Consider the following 20,365-nt stretch of genomic DNA (forward strand, 5'->3'; position numbering starts at 1 on the left):
ACATTCCAGAAGTTTTAGAAGCGCTAGCCATCAAGTGAATATTCGGGAACGTATTGCACCAAATTCACTAATGGGTAAAGCCCCTTCATGATAGTATGTCCACGGACCTCCTCAGCAACAAGCAAATGAAGGACAAGGTCACAATCATATTAACCATCATATCTCATTTAAAAAGCTTTGACCTGTTCATCAATAAACACTTGAGGATCATTTGACTTGGGCTGACATAAGCTGACTAAGCCATATCGTTCCAATGATCCGTGCGAAATGATGATTGCTTCTTCTGCATGATTATGTACTTCAGCATGACCCTTATATAATTATTATATTCGAAGATCTTCTCAATTTAATCACCATCAACAAGATCAAAAATGAGTAGTCATTTGATGGAAACGCCTCTAATAACGGCATCCGAATTGATCCAATCATCAATAGAGATCCTACAAAAACAAGGACAAACGGATAAAACTGCATTGGATTCATTACGCTTAGCACAAAAAGTATTGCAAGGATTAGATCCATACTTGGATGCAAGTTCAACAGAAGGTCCAAAAGGATTAAAAGCATTGATTGAAGAAACGGATAAACATGATTATGATACAGCTTACAAGAACAAACAACTTTCTTTTCCCGTTTCGGCAAAATGGAGCGCAGGCGCCTATGAAGGAAACTTCATCGCAATGATCGCAAAAGCGATCAAAGCAAAGAGAGTACTGGAAGTTGGAATGTTTACAGGAACGACAACATTGGCAGTAGCAGATGTGTTGCCTAAAGAAGGAGGTAAAATCATCGCACTCGAATTGGATGCTTATTTACGTGAATTAGCCAATCCATTCTTTGAGAGAGCAGGTGTTAAGGAACGAGTGGACGTTCGAATCGGAAAAGCGATGGATTCAATTCAAGAAATGATTAAAGCAAAGGAAGATCCATTCGATTTGATCTTCATTGATGCCGACAAGGGGGCTTATCAGCAGTATTACGACGTCATTATGGACAATGGCCTCTTACGTAAAGGTGGTGTACTTCTTGTGGATAATGTTTTATATAAAGCATCTCCATTCGTACCCGAACTACAACAAGCAACACCCGAACAACTCAAGACTGCCATCCAATTCGAAAACGGAAAAGCTTTAGCAGCCTTTAACAAATTTGTCAGACAAGACGATCGTGTGGATGTCACTATCCTACCTGTGCGTGATGGTGTATCCTGGATTCAATACAAGGGCTAATTCGAGGCACAACGATGTATAGATTAGAATCAATGTACAAAACCTCTTGCAATCCAATCATCAATGAACTTGTGTGTTAATGTCTGATCGACAGGTGTTGCTTCACGTAAAGAAGGGCAAAGCTCTTCGCATTGTTCAGTCTTGACGGTTGCCGGCTGCGATCCTTTTGGCATATTCTGCCAAATGTTGATTAAAGCGTTTCCACGAATTTTGCCTCCTGCTTTCCGTATTTTCTCGATCCAGGTGTCATTGTCTACCGTTTGGAATTCGGTCAGCCTACTTGTACTGATCCATTTGATGAAATCGGACCATGTCGGACTCTGCTTGGCGAAAGGTAAGGCCACATGCGCTATCTGGAGTGAATTTGTATTCTTTGATTCGTTCAGACTCAATTCCACAATTGCATTTGCAGCCACATCTACCCGAAGCCAGTCCAGATCCTGTCAGATTGTGGAGAGGGAGAAAGGAGTTTGTCAGTCATCAAGTAGTCCAGTCAACCACAGTACGACATACTCACAGGCCCACTTTTCGGCAGACATCCCACTTCATTTGCTGTGCGTACTAGAAGAGGCCAAGCCTCCGTTTCGTTCCATATACCGTTTTGGCTATCACCACATAATTGTCCCACACGTGCGACGATGACTTGTGCCTTGTTGGAACTGTGTGAACGAGCACTATTTGCAGCAGAAGCACATACTTCTTCAGCGATCCATTTAGACTGACCATATCCTGTGGAGCCCGCAGATGCAACATCCGTCGAAAGTTCTTCTTTGTGGGGACTTGGACCGGCCAGAACGCTTGCAAGAGATGAACAAAATATGAATCGATCAGGGTATTGACAATTGCCGAACAATGTCAAAAGATTGGCTAGAGGAGCAATACATGAACCTTCAAAGCTGCTAACTTGCAAAGAAAAGTTTACGATCCATGCGCAATGAATAATGATCGACCGTTTCGCTTGCTGTAGTCGAGGAAGTTGTGTATCGATATGAACCACAAACGATACTCTCTCTTCGAGATGGCTTGTGTTTGTCACATCCAATTTCCGATCTTTGAGGGGAGCAATCACGCGGGATCTGGCCTCCTCTTCATCCTTTGCACGTACTGAACATATAATATGTTCAACATTGGTATCATGCAGGAGATTGTGAAGGATTCGTGAGCCTAGCGTTCCTGTTGCGCCAGTCAGCAAGACAGTTGCAGGTGCATTGGGATCGAACTCTTTTCCTGACCATTGCAATTGGTCAAAGTAGGTATTCCGTTCTTGGATATCTTGAATTGATGAACTTTCACCGATTGTGGCGGCTTTTTGCCTATTGTCTATGTGTTGTGCTAATGCTTGTATTGTCGGGTACTGATACACTGCATTCTGTTCTAATCGGAAATCTTCCAGTTTGATATTCTGATGCACTGCTGCTCGTATTCTTACTGCTTTGATCGAGTCCACTCCTGCACCATAAAGATCTTCGTCGATGCTCATTTGCTTGTCAGCTATCTCAGATACAGTCTCACGAAGCCATTCTAGCAGAGCACTCCCATGCAGATCTCGCTTTTCGTGAACAGTGGGGGCCGTTCCCTGTTCGAACGCATCGTAAATACCACCGATAATGCTTTGAAGCTTTTCCAATGCTAAGCCACGCTGTAAGGTGCCTTTAGAAGATCGGGGAAGATGATTCAAAAGGTCCTCTTTCGCATCAACGATATGAATCATCTCTTGAGAAAGTTTGGCGTGACTTGGTAATTTTGCATTAACATCCGACAAGATTGATGATAGCCGCTCACTACGAAGGCTTTCGGCAGTAATTGACTCTTTGACCTCGACAATTGCACCGAGAAACGGACGATTTGCACCAAAGGCGATCGCATCTCGTATCTCCTCATGAGCTTTAAGCGAATCCTCAATCGGAGTAGAAGCAATCTTTTTGCCATTCACCATCACGATTCCGTCATCTGCACGTCTAGCATAGATCCATTTGTGATTGTCGGAAGAGTGATTGCGATACAGATCACCCGTTGCGAAACTTCCGTCAGGTCGATTAGATAACAGTTTGGAAGGCCATTCTTTGGCAACAATCAACTCGTATAAATCTTCTCCTTCTTGCTTCTCGAATTTAAGCCACTGTTTACTGGATTCATCTTCTATCCTCAGCCAAGACCAATCTTTGTCGTCGCCAAAAGAACGCCAAGAGGACATCAGAAAGCCACACTCCGAGCTGCCTAATCGAGATACAAGTTTAATATCGTACTTTTGCACCATTTCGTCACCTACCTCTTGCGGCAGCGGTGCTCCTCCCGTGCTTACGAGGTGCATTCTCTGTAGCATTTTGCGTGAAGTATCATCACCGAGCAAACCTTGCAAAACAAACGGTACCGATAAAAAGTATCCAACCTGTTCAGGACATGCTGCGACAGATTTCGAAATGTTTTCTGGTGTTGGTGCTTTTCCTTCATGCCATCCAAACATGTACAAGCTTGCACCTGCTTGAAATGCACGTAAGAGATCGGACAAGCCTCCATGGAACAGTGGTGTTGTTGTGAATGCTGGAATTTGTGTGCCGAACGCTGACCATAAGGAAGGAGTCCAGAATCGATGAGGATGTTTGATTGGCTTTGGATTTCCACTAGATCCAGAAGAATGAAAGATGACCAGTAGATCTTCAGGTTTGATGTCAGTGCTTATGCCAGGTGTTTGATCTTTCCTCGATATCAAATTTTCATCTTCACTCCACTTGAGTAAATCCAGCTCGTACTTCTGCTCGTTGGCTCTCTGTGTGATCTCATCAACGAGTCCTTTCTGTGTAGGATGTGCGAGGATTTGATGTGAAGAGGTACTTTGCAACAGGCTCAGAGCCCCATTTGCCGTTGTACCCAACGCGATTGGCAAGATCGCTAGCCCTAATCTCCAACATCCCAAGACGTGAGCCAAAAAGAAAGGTCCACTTGGTGCAATGATTGCAACGATTTGTTGACCCTCAGCAGGTGCTTGAAGCTGATCTGCTATCTGACGTGCCATCCGGAGAGAAATAGTCATCAGATCTTTATATGTCCACTGCATGCATTTGTTCTCCAGAATGGACGGGAAACCGACAGCTATCCGATCACTTGAATGGTTTGCACGATGGTCTAGCATTGACAAGACATTTTCATGTCTTCTCGGTTCAGGAGATTGAGGATCAGGTAACCCCTTGACCATTTGAGGTACATTTAATGTCAAGTAAGGAACATGGCTTATACTCGTATCGCCATCAGAGCTTGTCGCATTTTTGCTGGCCACGTTATCGGTAGTGGAGGCCATCACTCTGGCGATAGAATTCTTTCCACTTGTTTTGTAGGCAGTACAGGATCATACAATGATTCCCGGGAGACGATCGTCGTCTCTTTATAAGATTGTACTGCGATCATCTTTGGCTTGATCATGACGATAGAAAGAAAGCTTATGCTGCATGTATGCTTATGTGAACAACACATCATACGCGAGAAGAACCCTGCAGACAGAGTCAAAGCGTGGATGCATTAGTGTTTTTGAGGGTGCTGAGTTGTAGTACGGGAAGCAACAAAGCGAACAAGCTTACCGTCTTACCATCATTCAACAAAACATGGCATCATTAAGAACAGGTGTTTTGGATGCAAGTCGTCGGGTTTCACTTTGTGGAATAGATGGAAAAGATGTTGCCGTTCCAATCTTGGCTTGTGGAACATGGGCATGGGGCGATAAAGGTCTTTGGGGATATGATGAAGAGAAAGATTTTGCGAATGTAGAACGAGCATGGACGAGCTTAAATGGATCTGGAATTGGATTTTATGATACGGCAGAAGTATATGGAAAAGGAGAAAGTGAGCGAATCATTGGAAAGTTACTCAAACAGACGCCTAGTGAACAAAGGTCACAAGTGATCATTGCATCAAAGTGGTTGCCTGTTCCTATCTTGCACGGAAGATGGATTCCTGGAGGGGGTATCGAAGGTGCACTACGAAACAGTCTCAAAAGGTTGGGTGTAGAGACTATTGATCTGTATCAAGTCCACAGTGCATGGACATACTTTTACAGCTTTGAAACGATTGCAAAGTCATTGGCAGATTGCGTCAAGAAAGGTTTAACTAAAACTGTTGGAGTGAGCAATTATTCCAAAGAGCAAATGTTGCACATGCGGGACGCTCTCAAAAAGTACAACGTCCCTCTCGCAAGCAATCAGGTCGAATTCAGCTTAGCAAGAACGTATCCCTTATCGTCTGGCCTGATTGAAGCTTGTCATGAGAACGACATCGTACCTTTGGCTTACTCACCTCTTGCAATGGGACGTTTGACCGGCAAATATTCCGCGCAAAATCCACCTCCTTCTAATCGTAGATTTGGAAATTTACCAATCGAATCATATGAGCCTTTGTTGGATGTTATGCGTACAATTGCCGAAAATCACAAAGTCTCATGTAGTGCGGTTGCATTGAATTATGTAATGGCAAAAGGATGTATTCCTTTGAGTGGTGCAAAGAATGCGAAACAAGCACAACAAAATGCACAAGCATTAGGATGGAGATTGACCGAAGAAGAAATTACACAATTGGAAACACATCAAAAGATCGGTGGAACTACATTTTGGCAAAAAGGTTGAAAAGATGTTTCTCCTTACTCCGTTTTCCGTGTTTTTTTTGACTTTAGAGCTATCATCATCAGGAATACCACCATACTTAAATCTTTTAAAAAGTTGTGAAAGATAAAATAATGCAAAAGAGTGCACTGTACACTGGTCTAGTGCCTCTCAACGCGCAGACTGAGGGAATGTATGCGGGGTAGAGGCAGTGGAGAAAGAAACGCACCTTCCCGTTCATAAAAAAGGTCACAATTGTGAACAATCATCTCTCCCCCTTCCATCATCCCAATCAATTCTCAAAGATGACAAGTCAAAAACGTAGAACAATCAAGATTCCTAGCCAAGGGGAAGAATTAGATGCTTGGGTTTATCCGGCTGCAGGTGTAAAAGAAGGACAAAAAGCTCCTGCAATCTTGATGGCCCATGGACTAGGTGGAATCAAGATAATGCGGTTAGATGCATTCTCTGAGAAATTCAGTCAAGCAGGATTTGTAGCAATTGCATTTGATTATCGTTACTTCGGTGAAAGCTCAGGTGAACCACGTGGTTTGATCGATATTACAAAACAACAAGAAGATTGGGATGCTGCATTTGATTATGTTCGAACGCAAATGTCAGAAGTAGATCCTGATCGGATTGGTTTGTTTGGTACGAGTTTCAGTGGCGGGCATGTTATCCAACAAGCAGCTAAACATGGAAATCAAGTTAAAGCAACTGTCAGTCAATGTCCTTTCACCGATGGTATCGCTTCTGCCCTTCAAGTGAAACTCAGCACGATCCCAACTCTCCTCTTCCGCGGCATTCGTGATCAGGTTTTTCGTTCCAGTACTAGCCCAGTTCGGATTCCGCTCGTTGCTGAACCTGGTAATGCTGCTCTGCTTGCTTCACATGATACAGTATCCGGTTATATGGCATTGTTGCCTGAAGGTGTAACGAAATTGGAAGTAGAAGAAGTGCCTGCTAGGGCGGCTCTATGGATTCCATTGTCCCGACCAGGATCCTACGCAAAGCAAGTTCGATCACCAATCTTCTTTGCCGTATGTACAAAAGATTCCGTTGCACCTGCAAAACAGACGATCGGATTTGCAAAACAAGCGCCAAAAGCTACGATCAAAGAATATGACGTTGGACATTTTGACATTTATGTCGGAGAACCTTTCGAGAAAGCCACAAAGGATTATATAGACTTTTACAGAGCCAGCTTTGATGCAGCAATCAGCAGTAAACTTTGATGTGTTGTTCTATGTTACATGATTTATTATTTCGCTAATTAGACATCTTTCTGTTCTGTCTGCAAAGGCCCTGTTCGCATGAAGACTATAGTGGGAAAATTGCGAACCTGCGTTAGAGATCGATCGACCGGTCCGAAATCGATTGGAGATTGGTGAGCAAAGCCTGCTTTTGTATAGCATCCTACTCCTGCAATGCTTGCCTCCAAGACAGCCTCACGAATGCCGTTCTCTTTGCCATATTGTACACCCCAACTGCTGAGTAATACCCCTACACCTTTTCGTTGCATGTCCGGTCGAACGGCACACAATTCCAACGCAATGACCGGTCGATCATCCTGTGAATCTGCAAGAACAACATCTCTTCTTTGTGTGATATAGATTGGCCATATCTGTCTCAGCCATTCTTGTGCTAAAGGTTGATCAGGATACATTGCCTTCAAATTAAATTCTTCTTCCGCTTTTTCCGATTCCAAATTCTTTGTAGGAGTCATGATTGTCCAAATAGCAAAGCCCGCAATTTGATTTGCGATTGTTGCTTTCAAATAATGAAAATCAACATCATCTCTTTTGGATTGCCACATTTCACGTAATCTGTTCGTACCATTTCGTCTGCCCTCCGTAGTGTCGTGTTCGGGATACATTGAATTGAACATCGGTTTATCCTTCCCAAAAGCTAATGACATCACTTCGAAACATCGTTCGATCTCTTCTTCTGATTCGACTTTTGTGATCTTTACTGTTTCGCTTTGTGAATGTGTATCTTCAACAGCCATCTTTGCAGCGCTCTTGGAAGAAGGAAGAAAAGGTGGGGAAAATGCAATGCATCACTCAAATAAACGCGCCGGTTGTTCGGAGTCACTTCTTTCATCAATCCCGGAAGCCTCCTGATTGTTACCTCTATGCGTCGAAATGACTGGTTGAAGCTATTCATACACACCTTCATATTCTGATTCATAAAAAAGAGTATATTCGGTAGCATATATAATACAGAGCAGAAATTATCGAGTGGCACTAATTACAGCAAGGAAGGGATAGCATTTACACATAAGTTCGACCTCCAATAAAAATGTGTTTGGGACCCCAAAAAAGAATAAAGTACAAAATAAAAGTAGTCGTCGTCGTCGTCGAAAACAAAATCCAGCATTCGTCAAGCATCTCTACAGGTTTTCACTTCGAAGAACACCTCTACGCCATCCACTTGTTCCACGAGTGGGTAATTGACCGGCTAGCTCTGCATCAGATTGAACAGGCGGCAAAGTTGTCAACATTTCCACAGAAGTTGCTTGTCCAACAACTTCTTCTTCATCATCAAACAAACTTGCCAATAATGTTTCACGATGTATATTTCCCAGCTCTTCTGCTTCTTGATCGTTTGAAACCACAACAACTTGTTGAACTGGTTGTCTTCCCGCTTCTCCGCCATAAACAGACTTTAGTGCTCTCGGCAGTCCAAACGATAGGCCTCCAAGCTTCTTGGTGTTTTGCGGTTGATAGACGTTATCGAATTGCACTTGCCCATGTGATGATGGATTCATTAATTCTTCCTTGACGGATGAATTTGGTAGTCCGTTCAACGGAGTCGACTTCGGAGATCCTTTCTCGGGCGATCCATGTGCATCAGCACCGCCACTTCCGCCACTGCTTGGACGAGAGAGGAAAAAAGTAGAATCCCGACTATGATGAACACGATGCAATCTGATAGTTGACCAACTCGTTGCCAAAACTGACAGAAGTGTCGAAAGATAAACGTTTGTCAAAGAAGCGATGTAAAGAACAACTCCTTTTCCCAATTGAGCAGCAACGGCAGCAATGATCTGTGCAATGACCGGCAAGATAAATGTCATTGCTAATGATTCGATCAAATAACGAAGCCTTCTCTGTAGCAATGCTGTCCCTCTACGCTTTCGCATTCGCCTTCGTTGTGCGAATAGGTATATTTTGCGAAACAATAAAGCTGATGCGTAACTGCAATAGATGATCTGCAGAATAAACTCAGCCATCGCACTTCGATGATACACTCTTCCTTTGGCTGCTGTGATTTCGGGAGGCGTATTGGCGGCTAGATAATCGTATTGATAATAAAAGTATGTGACCAAAGTGCACGTCACAGTTCGTGCCAGTCCAATGACCAGTAAAGGCGCAACAGGGATCCAGCGTTGTCGAAGGATACCTCTTTTTCCGCTTGGCGAAGGGATTGGCGAGACTGGATAAAAAGCCAGAACTTTGAAGATCAGAGTGGCATCGCAAACCAGAGGTGTGAATGCTTCAAATGCTTTTTGAGCACATTCGATCGGAACGAGAGTGTCTGTCATGTTTTTGCTGGTGAATAATGATTTCGCGTTCAAGACCACACAAACTGTTACCAATAAAGCATTTGTCAAAGCCATCGGAAAAGCAACGCATTGTAAGGTGAAAACCGGACCTCGTCTCTGTTGCGGAGTGGAAAGCAAGACCAGCGCGATCGCAACTGTGGCTAGGATACCCAACCATGTCGTATTGAATAGCCCGTATGCTTGTTGAACGACGAGAGATTGAGCGGTTGGTGCATCGATTTGCCATACAGGCGTTGATGAATTTGTGGCAGCAGCGTCGGCCATGATTTGTAGAGATGGAGATTAGAGTAAGGGATGATAATTCTCGCTTGACAGGTTACCTAGACATTTCTTCCGTGACCCTCTACTGTTGGAAGAAGTCGATTTTGGTGGATAGGGTTGATGTTAGACCTTCTTTAACGATCAGTAGGAAGAGAGATGATGTGAGCAAGAAGTTGTTTGATGTATGCGTGCGCACCTGTTTGACAAGGTGTCTGTCTCTACTTTAATTCAAGCCATGCACAACTGTAAATCTGCAGTCAGTCAAGCGCAAGGAACAGATAAGGTGAATGAATGAGTGAGTGCCTGTGACGGGATTTGAGTTAATCATTAAAGCATCAAAGAGGATTTGAAACAACACTCAATTTATGCCTTTACCGGTATAATTTAGGAACGCGACTTTCTTCTCCATCTATAACGTGTAGATTAAAATTGCATTACTCACTGCTCAAGTGCTAGAAACGGTTCCGTTTAATGTACGCGACCATTGACCGTGCTCAAGTGCCGCTTTCTTCCAATTCATTTGCATCTGATTTCCCTTTGTGCAGTAGTACTTTGTCTGTGCTTTTTTCAGGGGCCGCGATGATGTTCATTTCACCGAAATTACACTGTCAAGGTACCGAAAGCGGTTGCTTAAATGTGGGTAATAGCAGGCCCTAGATAAAGGCACAATCACACAGTCACATACAAAGAAACCCTACTTTTTCAATTCCTGTCAATTGTCTTTTTTATCGCAAGGACCGAAATGAAAAAGACACGCTAATTAGAATCAAACTAAACAACAACAAATCACGGATCCCTTCTTCGCATCGTTTAAACTCCGAATTCGATCGATTAATTGGCGTGTTGCATTCTCATAGATAGGTGTGTGTGAATGAAGATTAATCACAATTGTTTGTTTGATTGATCAATTTATTATATATATGCTATTAAAATACAACTTTTATGGGAAAATATACAGTAATCATACAATAGCGAATAATGTGCGTATGCGCAACAAAAATTATACATATCAGACCGTGGGTAAAGAAAGAATTGACCTAAACTCCGCCCTTATTGTGCGGGAATGGAAACGGGCCACCATGAAGCTGGATTAGATTGAGAAAGATTGGGTAAATGTAAAGATTCCATCACTTTTCTGCGTTTGGCCAGAGGTTGAATAGAAGGAGAAATGTGATTTTGAGAGATAAGCGATTTAGAAAGGAGAGCAGGCGGTTCTTCTTTTGATTGAATTGAAGATACCGGTGAACACGGGAATGATTCAGGTTCAGATGATAGTTCACGTAATGAGAACGTTGGCGTTGGAGGTATAGATGTTGACGGTGAAGATGCTAAATCGGATGAAGAAGTGGCAGATAAGGAAGAATAAAAGAATGTTTCATCGCGATCTTGAATGATTGGTATGCCAGCAGAATCTTTCATTGTATCTTGCACAGCACTAGAAAGCATTGCATCCATTTCTTCATCGTTATTGAATTCTCTTTTGAGAGATGATTTTGAGGAGACGGATTCTTTCTTTGTTAGAGCTGGCGTTTTGCTTTGTCTAGATGATGACGATGAAGGTGTAGAAGATTCACCGAAATAGAGACCCAAAGAGCTGTTCACAATACTAGGAGAATGAGTTTGACTGATTTGAAGCATGCTTTGCCGTGTCATGTGATTGGTAGCCATCTCGATCCAATTGATAGGAAATGCTAAAACATCTTCCAAAGGCACCAATCCTGCTTCAACAGCTCGCAATAATATTTCAGATCGATTAGATTGGATTTGTCTTTGAATATAAGCTGATGAAGCAGCTGTATCAATGGTTAAATTGTGTTCACGTCTATCTCTGGGTGATGACCACATTGTTTTGTTGTTTATAAAGAGTAGATGTTTGATATGGAGGTAAATGCCACCTATCTTTAGGGAAAGGATGAACCTTTTTTATACCTTTTTTTATTATCAAAGATTTCGGGATGTAGGCGATCGAGATGTGATTTAAGATCCAATATATGGAGGGTTTATATAAATTGACAATACATATATTAAATCTTCCCATAACCTTATTCGGAATGGTAATGGGCAAGTACCCAACTTTAAACTGTCAAATGTCGCATTAAATTTCGGTCTGGTGGAGTGCTGTTTAGAATGATCGGCGCTTCGGGATATGCACTTTAAAGAGAGCGGATTTTGTATTAATCGGCGATAACACAATACAAAATAAATAAAAAATAAGAAAAGCTTTTGCGCGGTGGATTACGCTGAAATGCGCGCGGATCTTATTTCTTTTACACTGTGCTTATGTGCCCGTGTTTATGCATTTTTTTTCGGGCCTTTTCTTCTTCTTCTTTTCTTAAAAACCCGCGGCCGTTTGCGTCAACGGGCGAAGGTGCAGCTCATTCCGTTGAGTGTTAAAATGCACTTCCATAATTCCGAGACAAGTGACTGACTAAAAGACATGACATACAATCACTTTTTCATATTTTATCTGACTCGTACTCATGACGAACGAATAATGACAGCAAGAAAAACGTGGGAATTCCATAGCAAATGATGGATGTTTGCATCGAGTCTGCTCATATTCGGCAGAGAAGAAGCCACATATTTCATCTTTTATCAACTTCGTTTACTAGAATGTAAACAGTAGAAAGAGTTCGATTTATTGCTGTTTATTAAAAGACAATAAGCATCTTGGAACAACGGCGTCTAAATTATTCAACGATGGAAAAAATATACACATCTTATCTCGCTAACTCCGTCTTACATATCCGTTTTTGTGGCGCGCAATCCATCACTGTTCATCATGCTGCCCCCTCCACTAGTAAGATTCTTGTGTACTTCTTGGAATCTGCATCTGCATCTTATGCATATAGAATCAAAATTTTTCAATTTCAGCATTGATAGTGCGGGAATACAATCAATCAGGCACAAGAACAGGCTTCCTCCTTCCATCGGTTGTACAGAACTGCACCGCGCAGGAGATTTAATTAAACTTCTTTTAATTTAAATTTTTGATTTATTTCATTCCATGCATATCATCGTTCCTTTTTCGGATTTAACGTTTTATCGGTTTTGTTGCCGAGACAAACACTTTATACGGGAGGACGTCATGACTGTACCACCCCATGGGATAATCTCTATTCCGCCGGTGATTCGCCTGAATTTAATTGATTAAATGCACTTCCTACGCATTACAGGTCTTTTACTTCGGGCGAATTCTTCTCCAGATCATTGGTACCCCTTTAAAAACATGTAAAATGAACAAAGTGGCTTTATCGGATCAGCTCAAAAGCCGAAACACCGAACATCGCAGTAGTTTGTTGTGTTTCCGTCTACTCCGGTCAGAGATGATGACGAACAGAGGCTATGACGAATAGAGACTATGAAACGAATTTGAACCAGTAGGCATTACATAATCTTCTGACTATGGAGACATAATAATAAAAAAGTATAGAACGAATAGTAGGCTAAAAGTATGCCAGAATAGGTGACCCTCCTCCCTCCGATAGGGTCTATTCTACGATCATTCGAACTTTATACGCTTAAGCTGATCAGTAGAATAGACCCTCTCGATCAGATATTCATACGCTTAAGAACACTAGTTCGAGAGGAAGGGCAAGTAGAATAAGCGTGATCAGTAGAATAGACCCTCTCGATCAGAGATTCATACGCTTAAGAACACTAGTTCGAGAGGAAGGGCAAGCAAAATGATAAAGGATTTAATGGCGCTGCATATAAGTTTGAGAAAAGCATCCGCATCGATCTTTAAGGACCTGCTATGGGATGTTGATTGGATAGGTTTACAGGCATGGAAGGTACAGTGAGAGCTTCTTCTACCTCTACCTCCTTTTCACCCCTTCGCGCGTATCTTAATATTCATGTATGCATATTGCTTCTTGGCGTGCTGGTTAGTTCTTGGCATTCACATTAAAAACGAACAATTTATAAGAGTAAGAGGTGGTATATTTTAGAAATGATCCGATTCTCCAAGACCATTGCTTATAATGGGGTCCCCTTTATACTCGTCACTGCCGTCGGAGACAATCGGAAAGAATACTTCATAGATTAAAACACAGACTCGCTTTCACTACCATCGTCGTAAAACAAAATACTGACAATCGTGGGTGATCGCCATGTGTGATTCTACACAGAACGGCTCCTACGATGAAAACTTGCATATTGCCTCGATATTCGTAGTGTTTGTCGGAAGTGCGGCTGGTATTCTTCTACCTTTATTACCCGAATTTATTCTGAAGAACAATATCTCATCATACAAAGAAGTCCTTCTTAAAAATCTGACATTCTACTGCAAATGGTTCGGAAGTGGCGTGATCCTTGCTACTTCTTTGGTACATCTTCTATTTGAAGCCTTCAATACACTCTCACCGAATTGCATCAATTTAACGTACGAACCTTTATCACCTTTGATCGTTTTAGGTAGCTTGGTGATTGTTTTGGTCATAGACTTTTGCCTTGCTAGATTGATGTATAGGAAGCGACTCAAAGCTGAACAGACTATTAGAGACAGCAATGTAATCGATGATGGAAGAGAACAGGAGGAAAAAAACGAAGCTGACTTGAAGAGGATACAGAAGATTCAAGCACATACCGATATCATCATCATCGAAAGTGGGATCGTGTTTCACTCTGTCATCGTTGGCTTAACCCTTGGCGTTGCTACAGAGCCGGGTTTTATCGCATTGTTCATAGCGATTGTCTTTCATCAAGCTTGCGATGGTTTAGGTAAGTGTTAAGAGCGAGAAGGACTATAAGATCACTAATATCTTACCTTTCTATTCTTATCTAATTACAGCAATTGGCTCGCGAATGGCCGAGCTATCCTACAAGGGCAAAAGGCTACAGCAAGTGATTATGATTGTATCTTACGCCTTAATAACGCCGATCGGAATTGCGATCGGAATTGGTGTAAAACATAATTTTGATCCTGCAAAAGTTTCAACTCAATTGGCTATTGGTATTCTGGATTCGATCGCCTCAGGTGTTCTCCTTTATGGTGCTATTGTTGATGTTCTGGCAAAAGAATGCTTCGGAACGGGTGGACCAACAGGCAAGCCAGGTCTTCTTGAGGCTTCGAATATGGATGTCGCTTCTGCTTTTGGCGCTCTTCTTCTTGGTGCTGGAATTATGAGCTTATTGGGTCATTGGGCTTAGAGCATGTCGTCAGACTGATCTTTATGTTATACAATTGCTATCATAGAAATACAGTACTATCGTCAATGGTCTCGAGCGCTTTTTGTTGTTCTTTGTGATGTTCTTCGCTATACGAATAAGCGAGAGTATATTGTGTGACCTGCTTTATGCGTCTATTTCTTGGGCTTCTATTGCGAGTGGAATAGATAGATAATGTCAGCTTTTCCAAGCTTCATAGATTCTTTGTATTGCAGAATGACTCACCCTAGCTGATTACATCTTACACCCTCAAAACACCCTCTGCAAGGTTTAGAGATCCCGCTTGTGTTAGAGCATATAGATCGCAAATCGGCTTGTTGAGGAGATAGAGTGATTTGATTACTGCCATACGAGCCTCCGGTATGTTTTACGCCAGCAATACCATTTTTCGAAACAGAGATGGCACTTGAATATAATTTTGAAAATCGTAAACGAAGTTGTATTCTGTCAAATTTCGATTGTGAACCGCCGATTAATGATTTCGTCGTACTATTTATTCGCTTTGCTTCTGGGAATCCTGGTCGATTATTGCACACTTGATCATATGATGGAGGCGCTGTCATTTGCGAAGAGGTCATTATTGACGGTTGATGTTGCCTGGTGATTGACTCGTGACGGTTGTAGCTTATTGAGATGCTACGTTATTCAATCGTTCACAAAATGTTGTACAATGACGATCAATTACCCATGCCAAGAAGCGGAGCCAAGATCTTAATTGTGAGATACCGTAACAGTTTTGCTTAAATTGAATCAAGTTCCGTAACTCGGAAATCCCCTGAATTGATTCTCATGTTTTATCTGCTAAAAATGACAGCATGTTGAAATTACGCCGAAGTGGCTAGGTACGTTCAAGGAACCCTATGCAAAAAGATAGCGAAAGCAAGAGTAGAAAAAAGAGGGTTCAAAACAGGCTGATCGGTAGCCTTATCATTTACACTGTGGCCTTGTTTAAAATAAATTGTCTAATTTAGCAATATCTCTTCTGTCCCTATTTCGAGCTTTAATTAAATTTTATGATTCTGAGGGAAGATCGGAAATTATGTGGAGAAATGAGTTACAATAAACACTGCTTAAGTACAAGCAACTTATGTTCAAAAGCAGCATACTACAAACATCATTCTATACTGTTGTAGAGCCAGGAAGAATGCTAAAAGCAGCACACACACACACACAACGTGGGAATCTGGCATATCTATACAGCCAGCTTATTCATAGCAACTTTCAGCTATTCAATTATTCAACGTCTAAAGGGGAGAAAGCTTGGCGTATTCGTATATCCATACAACGGATTCCGCTTGGCATCACGTTCCGCTCCTTGTAGGATATATTCTTATAATTACAGAATGCTTATAGACCATACTAAGTCAAAGTAATTGTGGCTTCTTGGCGTATTTATCGATGAGCTCCAGTTCAACTGATCTTGATCTTATACAATGTCTGAGCGAAAAACACGAATCGGAAACCACTTGATTCACTGCTCCCCCAAGATTATTACTTATATAAGCATTCAAAAGAGATCGGGAGATTCATTGGGGTTCGGGTGGTATGAACGTCTGCCTTATAGCTTTATAATCACGGCATTCTTCCCAGGGAGGACCCTTTGTAGAGTTTGCTTATGGCATACTTTACATTGCATTGCAGTGTGATATACTGTATAGTCTTAAGACGTAAGCAAAAGACGTTGGAAGGAGTTGACTTTTGGCTTAACGCGCGTCAAAAGGGTCTGATAGAAGATAAGATTCTTCTAATGCTTACCAAACCATGCCTTAAAAGGTACTTTCATGTCAGCAATTATCAATGGCTATATCGATGTTGAAACGGGATGCATTAAGACTTGAATGGCAAAGACAACAGAAATAGTGCTAATCGACCAGCGGAGAATATTGTATGATAGATGTTTACGATCCTCATAGGTTGCATTAGTCTATCCTGTCAATGTTTGTTCGTGTGGAGAGAGATACTCTAGATGACGTCGTGTATGCTTTAATGCGGAATATTTGATGAGGTAAACAGAGAGAGATAGGAACAATCTTGCTGTGTATATAAACAACGAAAGATTAATTATCCTCTTCTACCTCTTTCCAGATCAAATAATTTTTTAACTTTCAACCCACTATAACTCAAACACTCAAAATGGCTGACCGTGAACAAGAGCAGATCGATCAAGAGGAGTTCCAACCTGGACAAAACGAGCAAGCTCAAGAGCAAAATGACTCAATCGATCAAAACCAGCTACAAAGCGGTGCATCCGTAGAACCCGAAGCTCAAGACTTAAGCAAAGATAACATCATCGATGACAGCAAAGGTCCAGGAGGTCGTTCTTTGCGAGCCAACCGCGGCGACCCAACTTCAGCTGTGAGTTAAGACCAGATTGAGACATTTTGAGTGTTGATTGTACTGACTTTATTGATTCTTCTCTCTCCCAGGACAAAGACATTGACGCTGCTGTCGATAGCGCCGAACAAGCTGAGGCTTGATTGTTCCCCTCACATCATTTTTCAAGCATGATATACACGGAGCTTCAATTTTGATACCCATGTACCATTGTTACATAACATTGTATAAGGAATGAATACTATTGCAGGGTCGAATTTATGGGAATCTATCCAATATCGTGGCTTTTATTGAATCCATGTCTGGCTTCTTGGGACCCTTGGCCAAAGCTGCTCGCACTGAGGGATCCTCTTTCCATTCATCCCAAATAGGTAAGTCCAAATCGTATCCTACCACAGATCTGCCGTACGTTGTTCCTGAGAAACGCGAGATTGGTCGTAAGGCACTGATATCTATCCCTCCTGTTTCATCAATGATATCCTCACGTAAGTGGATCATTTTTACCCTTCCAATCACCATTGTGGTCGAATGATCACCTTCATCATTATTCCATTGATTTGTCATGTCAACCTCTAATTCCATCGCAAAAGGTGCTTCACCTACTCTTGGAGCGTTGACCCGAACAGCTGGAACGGGTGTCAATCCTGTCAATGCGAACTCCGAGGTTCCGGTAGGAGCATTGATTGCAGCAAAATTGATGGCTTCAGCATATTGTTCAGTTGAACAAGATATTGTGTATTGTTTATTTGTTAATATATTTTGTTCGCTATCTTTTACTCGATCTCGCCTTCCCCCAAAGCTGATCATTACCAAAGGCGGATTATGGCTGACCATTTGATACCAAGAAATAGGAGCCAAATTAGGTGCTCCATTTGCATTATACGTGCCTACCAAAGCGACAGGTCTAGGAGACTGGAGTGTATGCAAATGTCAGTGTCTTAGCTAAATGCACAATGGTACTCCTGACTCACAATACCTCCTAGCATGATTCGATAAAGTGCCTTTTTGTCCATCTCTGTCTTCCCTGGCTCGATCAGCTTGTATGGGATCTCCTTATTGTTTTTTGAGGAAGATTCGTTGCATCCTTGTCCTGGCTTCCAATCCACATCTGGCGCGGAAGTTGCTTCAAATTGTAAGGATGAATCAAAAGAAGACATTATTGAAGAAGTGATGGTCGAACGACAATTATGTTGTTAGGAATGCGAGTTGATGACTAGCTTTACGTTGGAAGTTTCTGTTTACTGACGTGGGGTGCATCTCCTAGCGTGTATGTCTGCGCCGGAAAAGACGGCCGTAGAATCGGAGCCGGACCAAGCTGCCTTATCTTACCATTCAAAGTTCTTCAAGTTTAATATACCCATCTTGTCTCAGGCGAAGATAGGAAAGGAGGTCATTCGTAGATACATAAACCCTTATCCCCACTTGCCTCGTAGCTCAGTGATGGGAGGATGAACTTCATTCATGTAAAGAATTTTCTAAACAGATGGGTCATCACTTTTTCGATTATAAGAAATATTGAGCAGCAATTATTTTAGTAACGACAGTGTTGAATCGGAACCAAAACTCGATCGGAAGGAGTTGATATGCCTACGGTCATCCGGCCCTCTCAAGATTTGCATCGGCCAATTCTTTTGCACGCTTGTCAACATCACCCGGTGAGAAGTCATGTGAATCTCTCTTTTAACGGCATCGGATTTCTTGCCTAGCATCTAAGCCTCTCTTGTCAGGTTCAGGATTGCATGCATATTCTTGCCTAGCGATTATAACATTTCCCAACGAATCCTCCCGAGGAGTGATAGGTTGAGCCTGTTTGTGAAGGAGTAATCTTGAATCAATACGCGTTGCTTCAGACTATCTGAGAGTGGCAGGAATCTAATTACCGAAACGCTACTGCTTTGACACAAGAAGATCATAAGAATCATTTGCAGGAATAAGACCTTGGTGATCGCTCTGCTGATCATTTTGAGGCCTATAAGAAACTTAGAATGTTGGTAAAACATACAAAGATTAGTATAGTGATAAAAGATAAGAGACAACCATTTTGTATCAGGTGAAATTAGTCATGATTACTACGGCGCTCAGGAGCTACTTCATGGAAGCCAGAGAAGTAAATTATTGCCCCCTTTTATCGAAGCGATGAACGATATTCAGCACGATTAAATTTACCTCCTAGTAGACACGTATTAGACATATTGAACAATCAAGGAGTACCAGCTTCCGGTATAAACAGAACATAAACCAAGCAATCTTATCGTATTATCTTTATCAAAAGCCTTACTCAATGATGTCAGTCGAAACGATTAAATCACTTTAAGTTGATCCTATACGAATACCTGGATGCCCCTTTCAAGTATCGCATAGCAGGAGCAGAAAGCATGTAAAATCAATTGTATATCACGATGAAAGACTATAAAATGGTAAGAGTTTCATAAAATCTTTCACACTTAATTTCTTACTCAAGTTTTACATCTCAACAAACAAACAAGACAACAATTTTCTATTATGCTCTTCAACAAGTCCACTTACGTTTCTTTCATTCTTGCAGCTTTAGCGCTCGTAAGTACAGTTTCGAGTTTACCTGCCTCGTCTGTTCCAGAGAAAAGGTGAGAAACAAAATAAAAAGTTGGTTGTCAACCATCATAACCTAAACATCTCTTCTCATGTTCCTCAGATTATTATGGGACAACCCAGACTCAAATGGAGCCTTGAAAAGGTGAGCAAATACGATGAGGGTAGGGAATCGTTTTCAAGTTAAGCTGACAATCATTTATAATTTAAAGACGTGTAGTTGCTGATAGCGGAAGCGCAGATCTTTGGCCAAAGCCAAAGCCATCTAAGAGAGGGTAAGAATCAGAGTAATCTCAATACAGAAATAAATATTTTATTTAAGCTGACAATCATTTATAATCCTAAGAGGTCTTCCATCTGATGATAGCGGAAGTGTAGGTACTTGGCCAAAGCCAAAGTCATCTAAGAGAGGGTGAGAATACAGGGTAATCTCAATCAATACAGAAACAAATAGTCATGCTAACTGCCATGACTGTCTCACTATACATTCTCCAAAATCCACAAAAGTGTTCCATCAACTGACTCTCCAAGCGCAGGAATGTGGGAACCAACAAATGACAAAAGGTAAGCATACATGATGAATGTGATTAAATAAGTTAAGTCAAACTAACAATTATCAACATCTTTACATCAAACATTAAAAGAGGTCA

The 20,365-nt window shown here is 41.7% G+C and overlaps 12 protein-coding genes across 12 annotated transcripts; 6 read left to right on the forward strand and 6 right to left on the reverse strand.

Moving 5' to 3' along the window:
• Positions 1-337: 337 nt before the first annotated feature.
• On the forward strand, positions 338-1,669 carry FA14DRAFT_160095 (S-adenosyl-L-methionine-dependent methyltransferase). The gene has a single exon (XM_025498528.1). The coding sequence runs from the start codon at positions 372-374 to the stop codon at positions 1,227-1,229; it is 858 nt and encodes a 285-aa protein (XP_025354828.1). The 5' UTR covers positions 338-371; the 3' UTR covers positions 1,230-1,669.
• Positions 1,610-4,449, reverse strand: FA14DRAFT_108955 (acetyl-CoA synthetase-like protein; the record flags this gene model as incomplete). Its single annotated transcript, XM_025495858.1, has 2 exons — positions 1,610-1,669; positions 1,747-4,449. Coding segments are annotated over 2 exons (2,763 nt in total), but the record flags the coding sequence as incomplete, so codon positions are not given.
• Positions 4,450-4,452: 3 nt separating this feature from the next.
• On the forward strand, positions 4,453-5,839 carry FA14DRAFT_163911 (Aldo/keto reductase; the record flags this gene model as incomplete). Its single annotated transcript, XM_025499849.1, has 3 exons — positions 4,453-4,510; positions 4,887-5,341; positions 5,363-5,839. The coding sequence occupies 3 exons, from the start codon at positions 4,453-4,455 to the stop codon at positions 5,837-5,839; spliced, it is 990 nt and encodes a 329-aa protein (XP_025354830.1).
• Positions 5,840-6,135: 296 nt separating this feature from the next.
• FA14DRAFT_111710 (alpha/beta hydrolase) lies at positions 6,136-7,014 on the forward strand (the record flags this gene model as incomplete). Its single annotated transcript, XM_025495953.1, has 1 exon — positions 6,136-7,014. A coding segment is annotated over one exon (879 nt), but the record flags the coding sequence as incomplete, so codon positions are not given.
• Positions 7,015-7,069: 55 nt separating this feature from the next.
• Positions 7,070-7,889, reverse strand: FA14DRAFT_31378 (uncharacterized protein). Its single transcript, XM_025502168.1, has one exon. The coding sequence runs from the start codon at positions 7,821-7,823 to the stop codon at positions 7,089-7,091; it is 735 nt and encodes a 244-aa protein (XP_025354832.1). The 5' UTR covers positions 7,824-7,889; the 3' UTR covers positions 7,070-7,088.
• Positions 7,890-8,081: 192 nt separating this feature from the next.
• On the reverse strand, positions 8,082-9,955 carry FA14DRAFT_160097 (uncharacterized protein). The gene has a single exon (XM_025498529.1). It carries the CDS (start codon positions 9,645-9,647, stop codon positions 8,208-8,210), a length of 1,440 nt encoding a protein of 479 aa, XP_025354833.1. The 5' UTR covers positions 9,648-9,955; the 3' UTR covers positions 8,082-8,207.
• A 632-nt stretch (positions 9,956-10,587) lies between these two features.
• FA14DRAFT_160098 (uncharacterized protein) lies at positions 10,588-11,581 on the reverse strand. The gene has a single exon (XM_025498530.1). The coding sequence runs from the start codon at positions 11,487-11,489 to the stop codon at positions 10,695-10,697; it is 795 nt and encodes a 264-aa protein (XP_025354834.1). The 5' UTR covers positions 11,490-11,581; the 3' UTR covers positions 10,588-10,694.
• A 2,175-nt stretch (positions 11,582-13,756) lies between these two features.
• On the forward strand, positions 13,757-14,795 carry FA14DRAFT_177939 (Zinc/iron permease; the record flags this gene model as incomplete). Its single annotated transcript, XM_025500795.1, has 2 exons — positions 13,757-14,366; positions 14,437-14,795. The coding sequence occupies 2 exons, from the start codon at positions 13,757-13,759 to the stop codon at positions 14,793-14,795; spliced, it is 969 nt and encodes a 322-aa protein (XP_025354835.1).
• A 40-nt stretch (positions 14,796-14,835) lies between these two features.
• FA14DRAFT_177940 (uncharacterized protein) lies at positions 14,836-15,391 on the reverse strand (the record flags this gene model as incomplete). Its single annotated transcript, XM_025500796.1, has 2 exons — positions 14,836-14,962; positions 15,039-15,391. The coding sequence occupies 2 exons, from the start codon at positions 15,389-15,391 to the stop codon at positions 14,836-14,838; spliced, it is 480 nt and encodes a 159-aa protein (XP_025354836.1).
• A 1,272-nt stretch (positions 15,392-16,663) lies between these two features.
• Positions 16,664-17,348, forward strand: FA14DRAFT_31539 (uncharacterized protein). The gene is made up of 3 exons (XM_025502169.1): positions 16,664-16,818; positions 16,899-17,168; positions 17,240-17,348. Exons 2-3 carry the CDS (start codon positions 16,947-16,949, stop codon positions 17,288-17,290), a joined length of 273 nt encoding a protein of 90 aa, XP_025354837.1. The 5' UTR covers positions 16,664-16,818; positions 16,899-16,946; the 3' UTR covers positions 17,291-17,348.
• FA14DRAFT_160102 (uncharacterized protein) lies at positions 17,179-18,249 on the reverse strand. Its single transcript, XM_025498531.1, has one exon. It carries the CDS (start codon positions 17,979-17,981, stop codon positions 17,406-17,408), a length of 576 nt encoding a protein of 191 aa, XP_025354838.1. The 5' UTR covers positions 17,982-18,249; the 3' UTR covers positions 17,179-17,405.
• A 1,400-nt stretch (positions 18,250-19,649) lies between these two features.
• Positions 19,650-20,283, forward strand: FA14DRAFT_177943 (uncharacterized protein; the record flags this gene model as incomplete). Its single annotated transcript, XM_025500797.1, has 5 exons — positions 19,650-19,750; positions 19,819-19,860; positions 19,928-19,990; positions 20,062-20,127; positions 20,223-20,283. 5 exons carry the CDS (start codon positions 19,650-19,652, stop codon positions 20,281-20,283), a joined length of 333 nt encoding a protein of 110 aa, XP_025354839.1.
• Between the last annotated feature and the right edge of the window lie 82 nt (positions 20,284-20,365).

Source organism: Meira miltonrushii, assembly GCF_003144205.1.
Source record: "Meira miltonrushii strain MCA 3882 unplaced genomic scaffold FA14scaffold_2, whole genome shotgun sequence".
In the NCBI taxonomy this organism is placed as follows: Eukaryota; Fungi; Basidiomycota; class Exobasidiomycetes; order Exobasidiales; family Brachybasidiaceae; genus Meira; species Meira miltonrushii.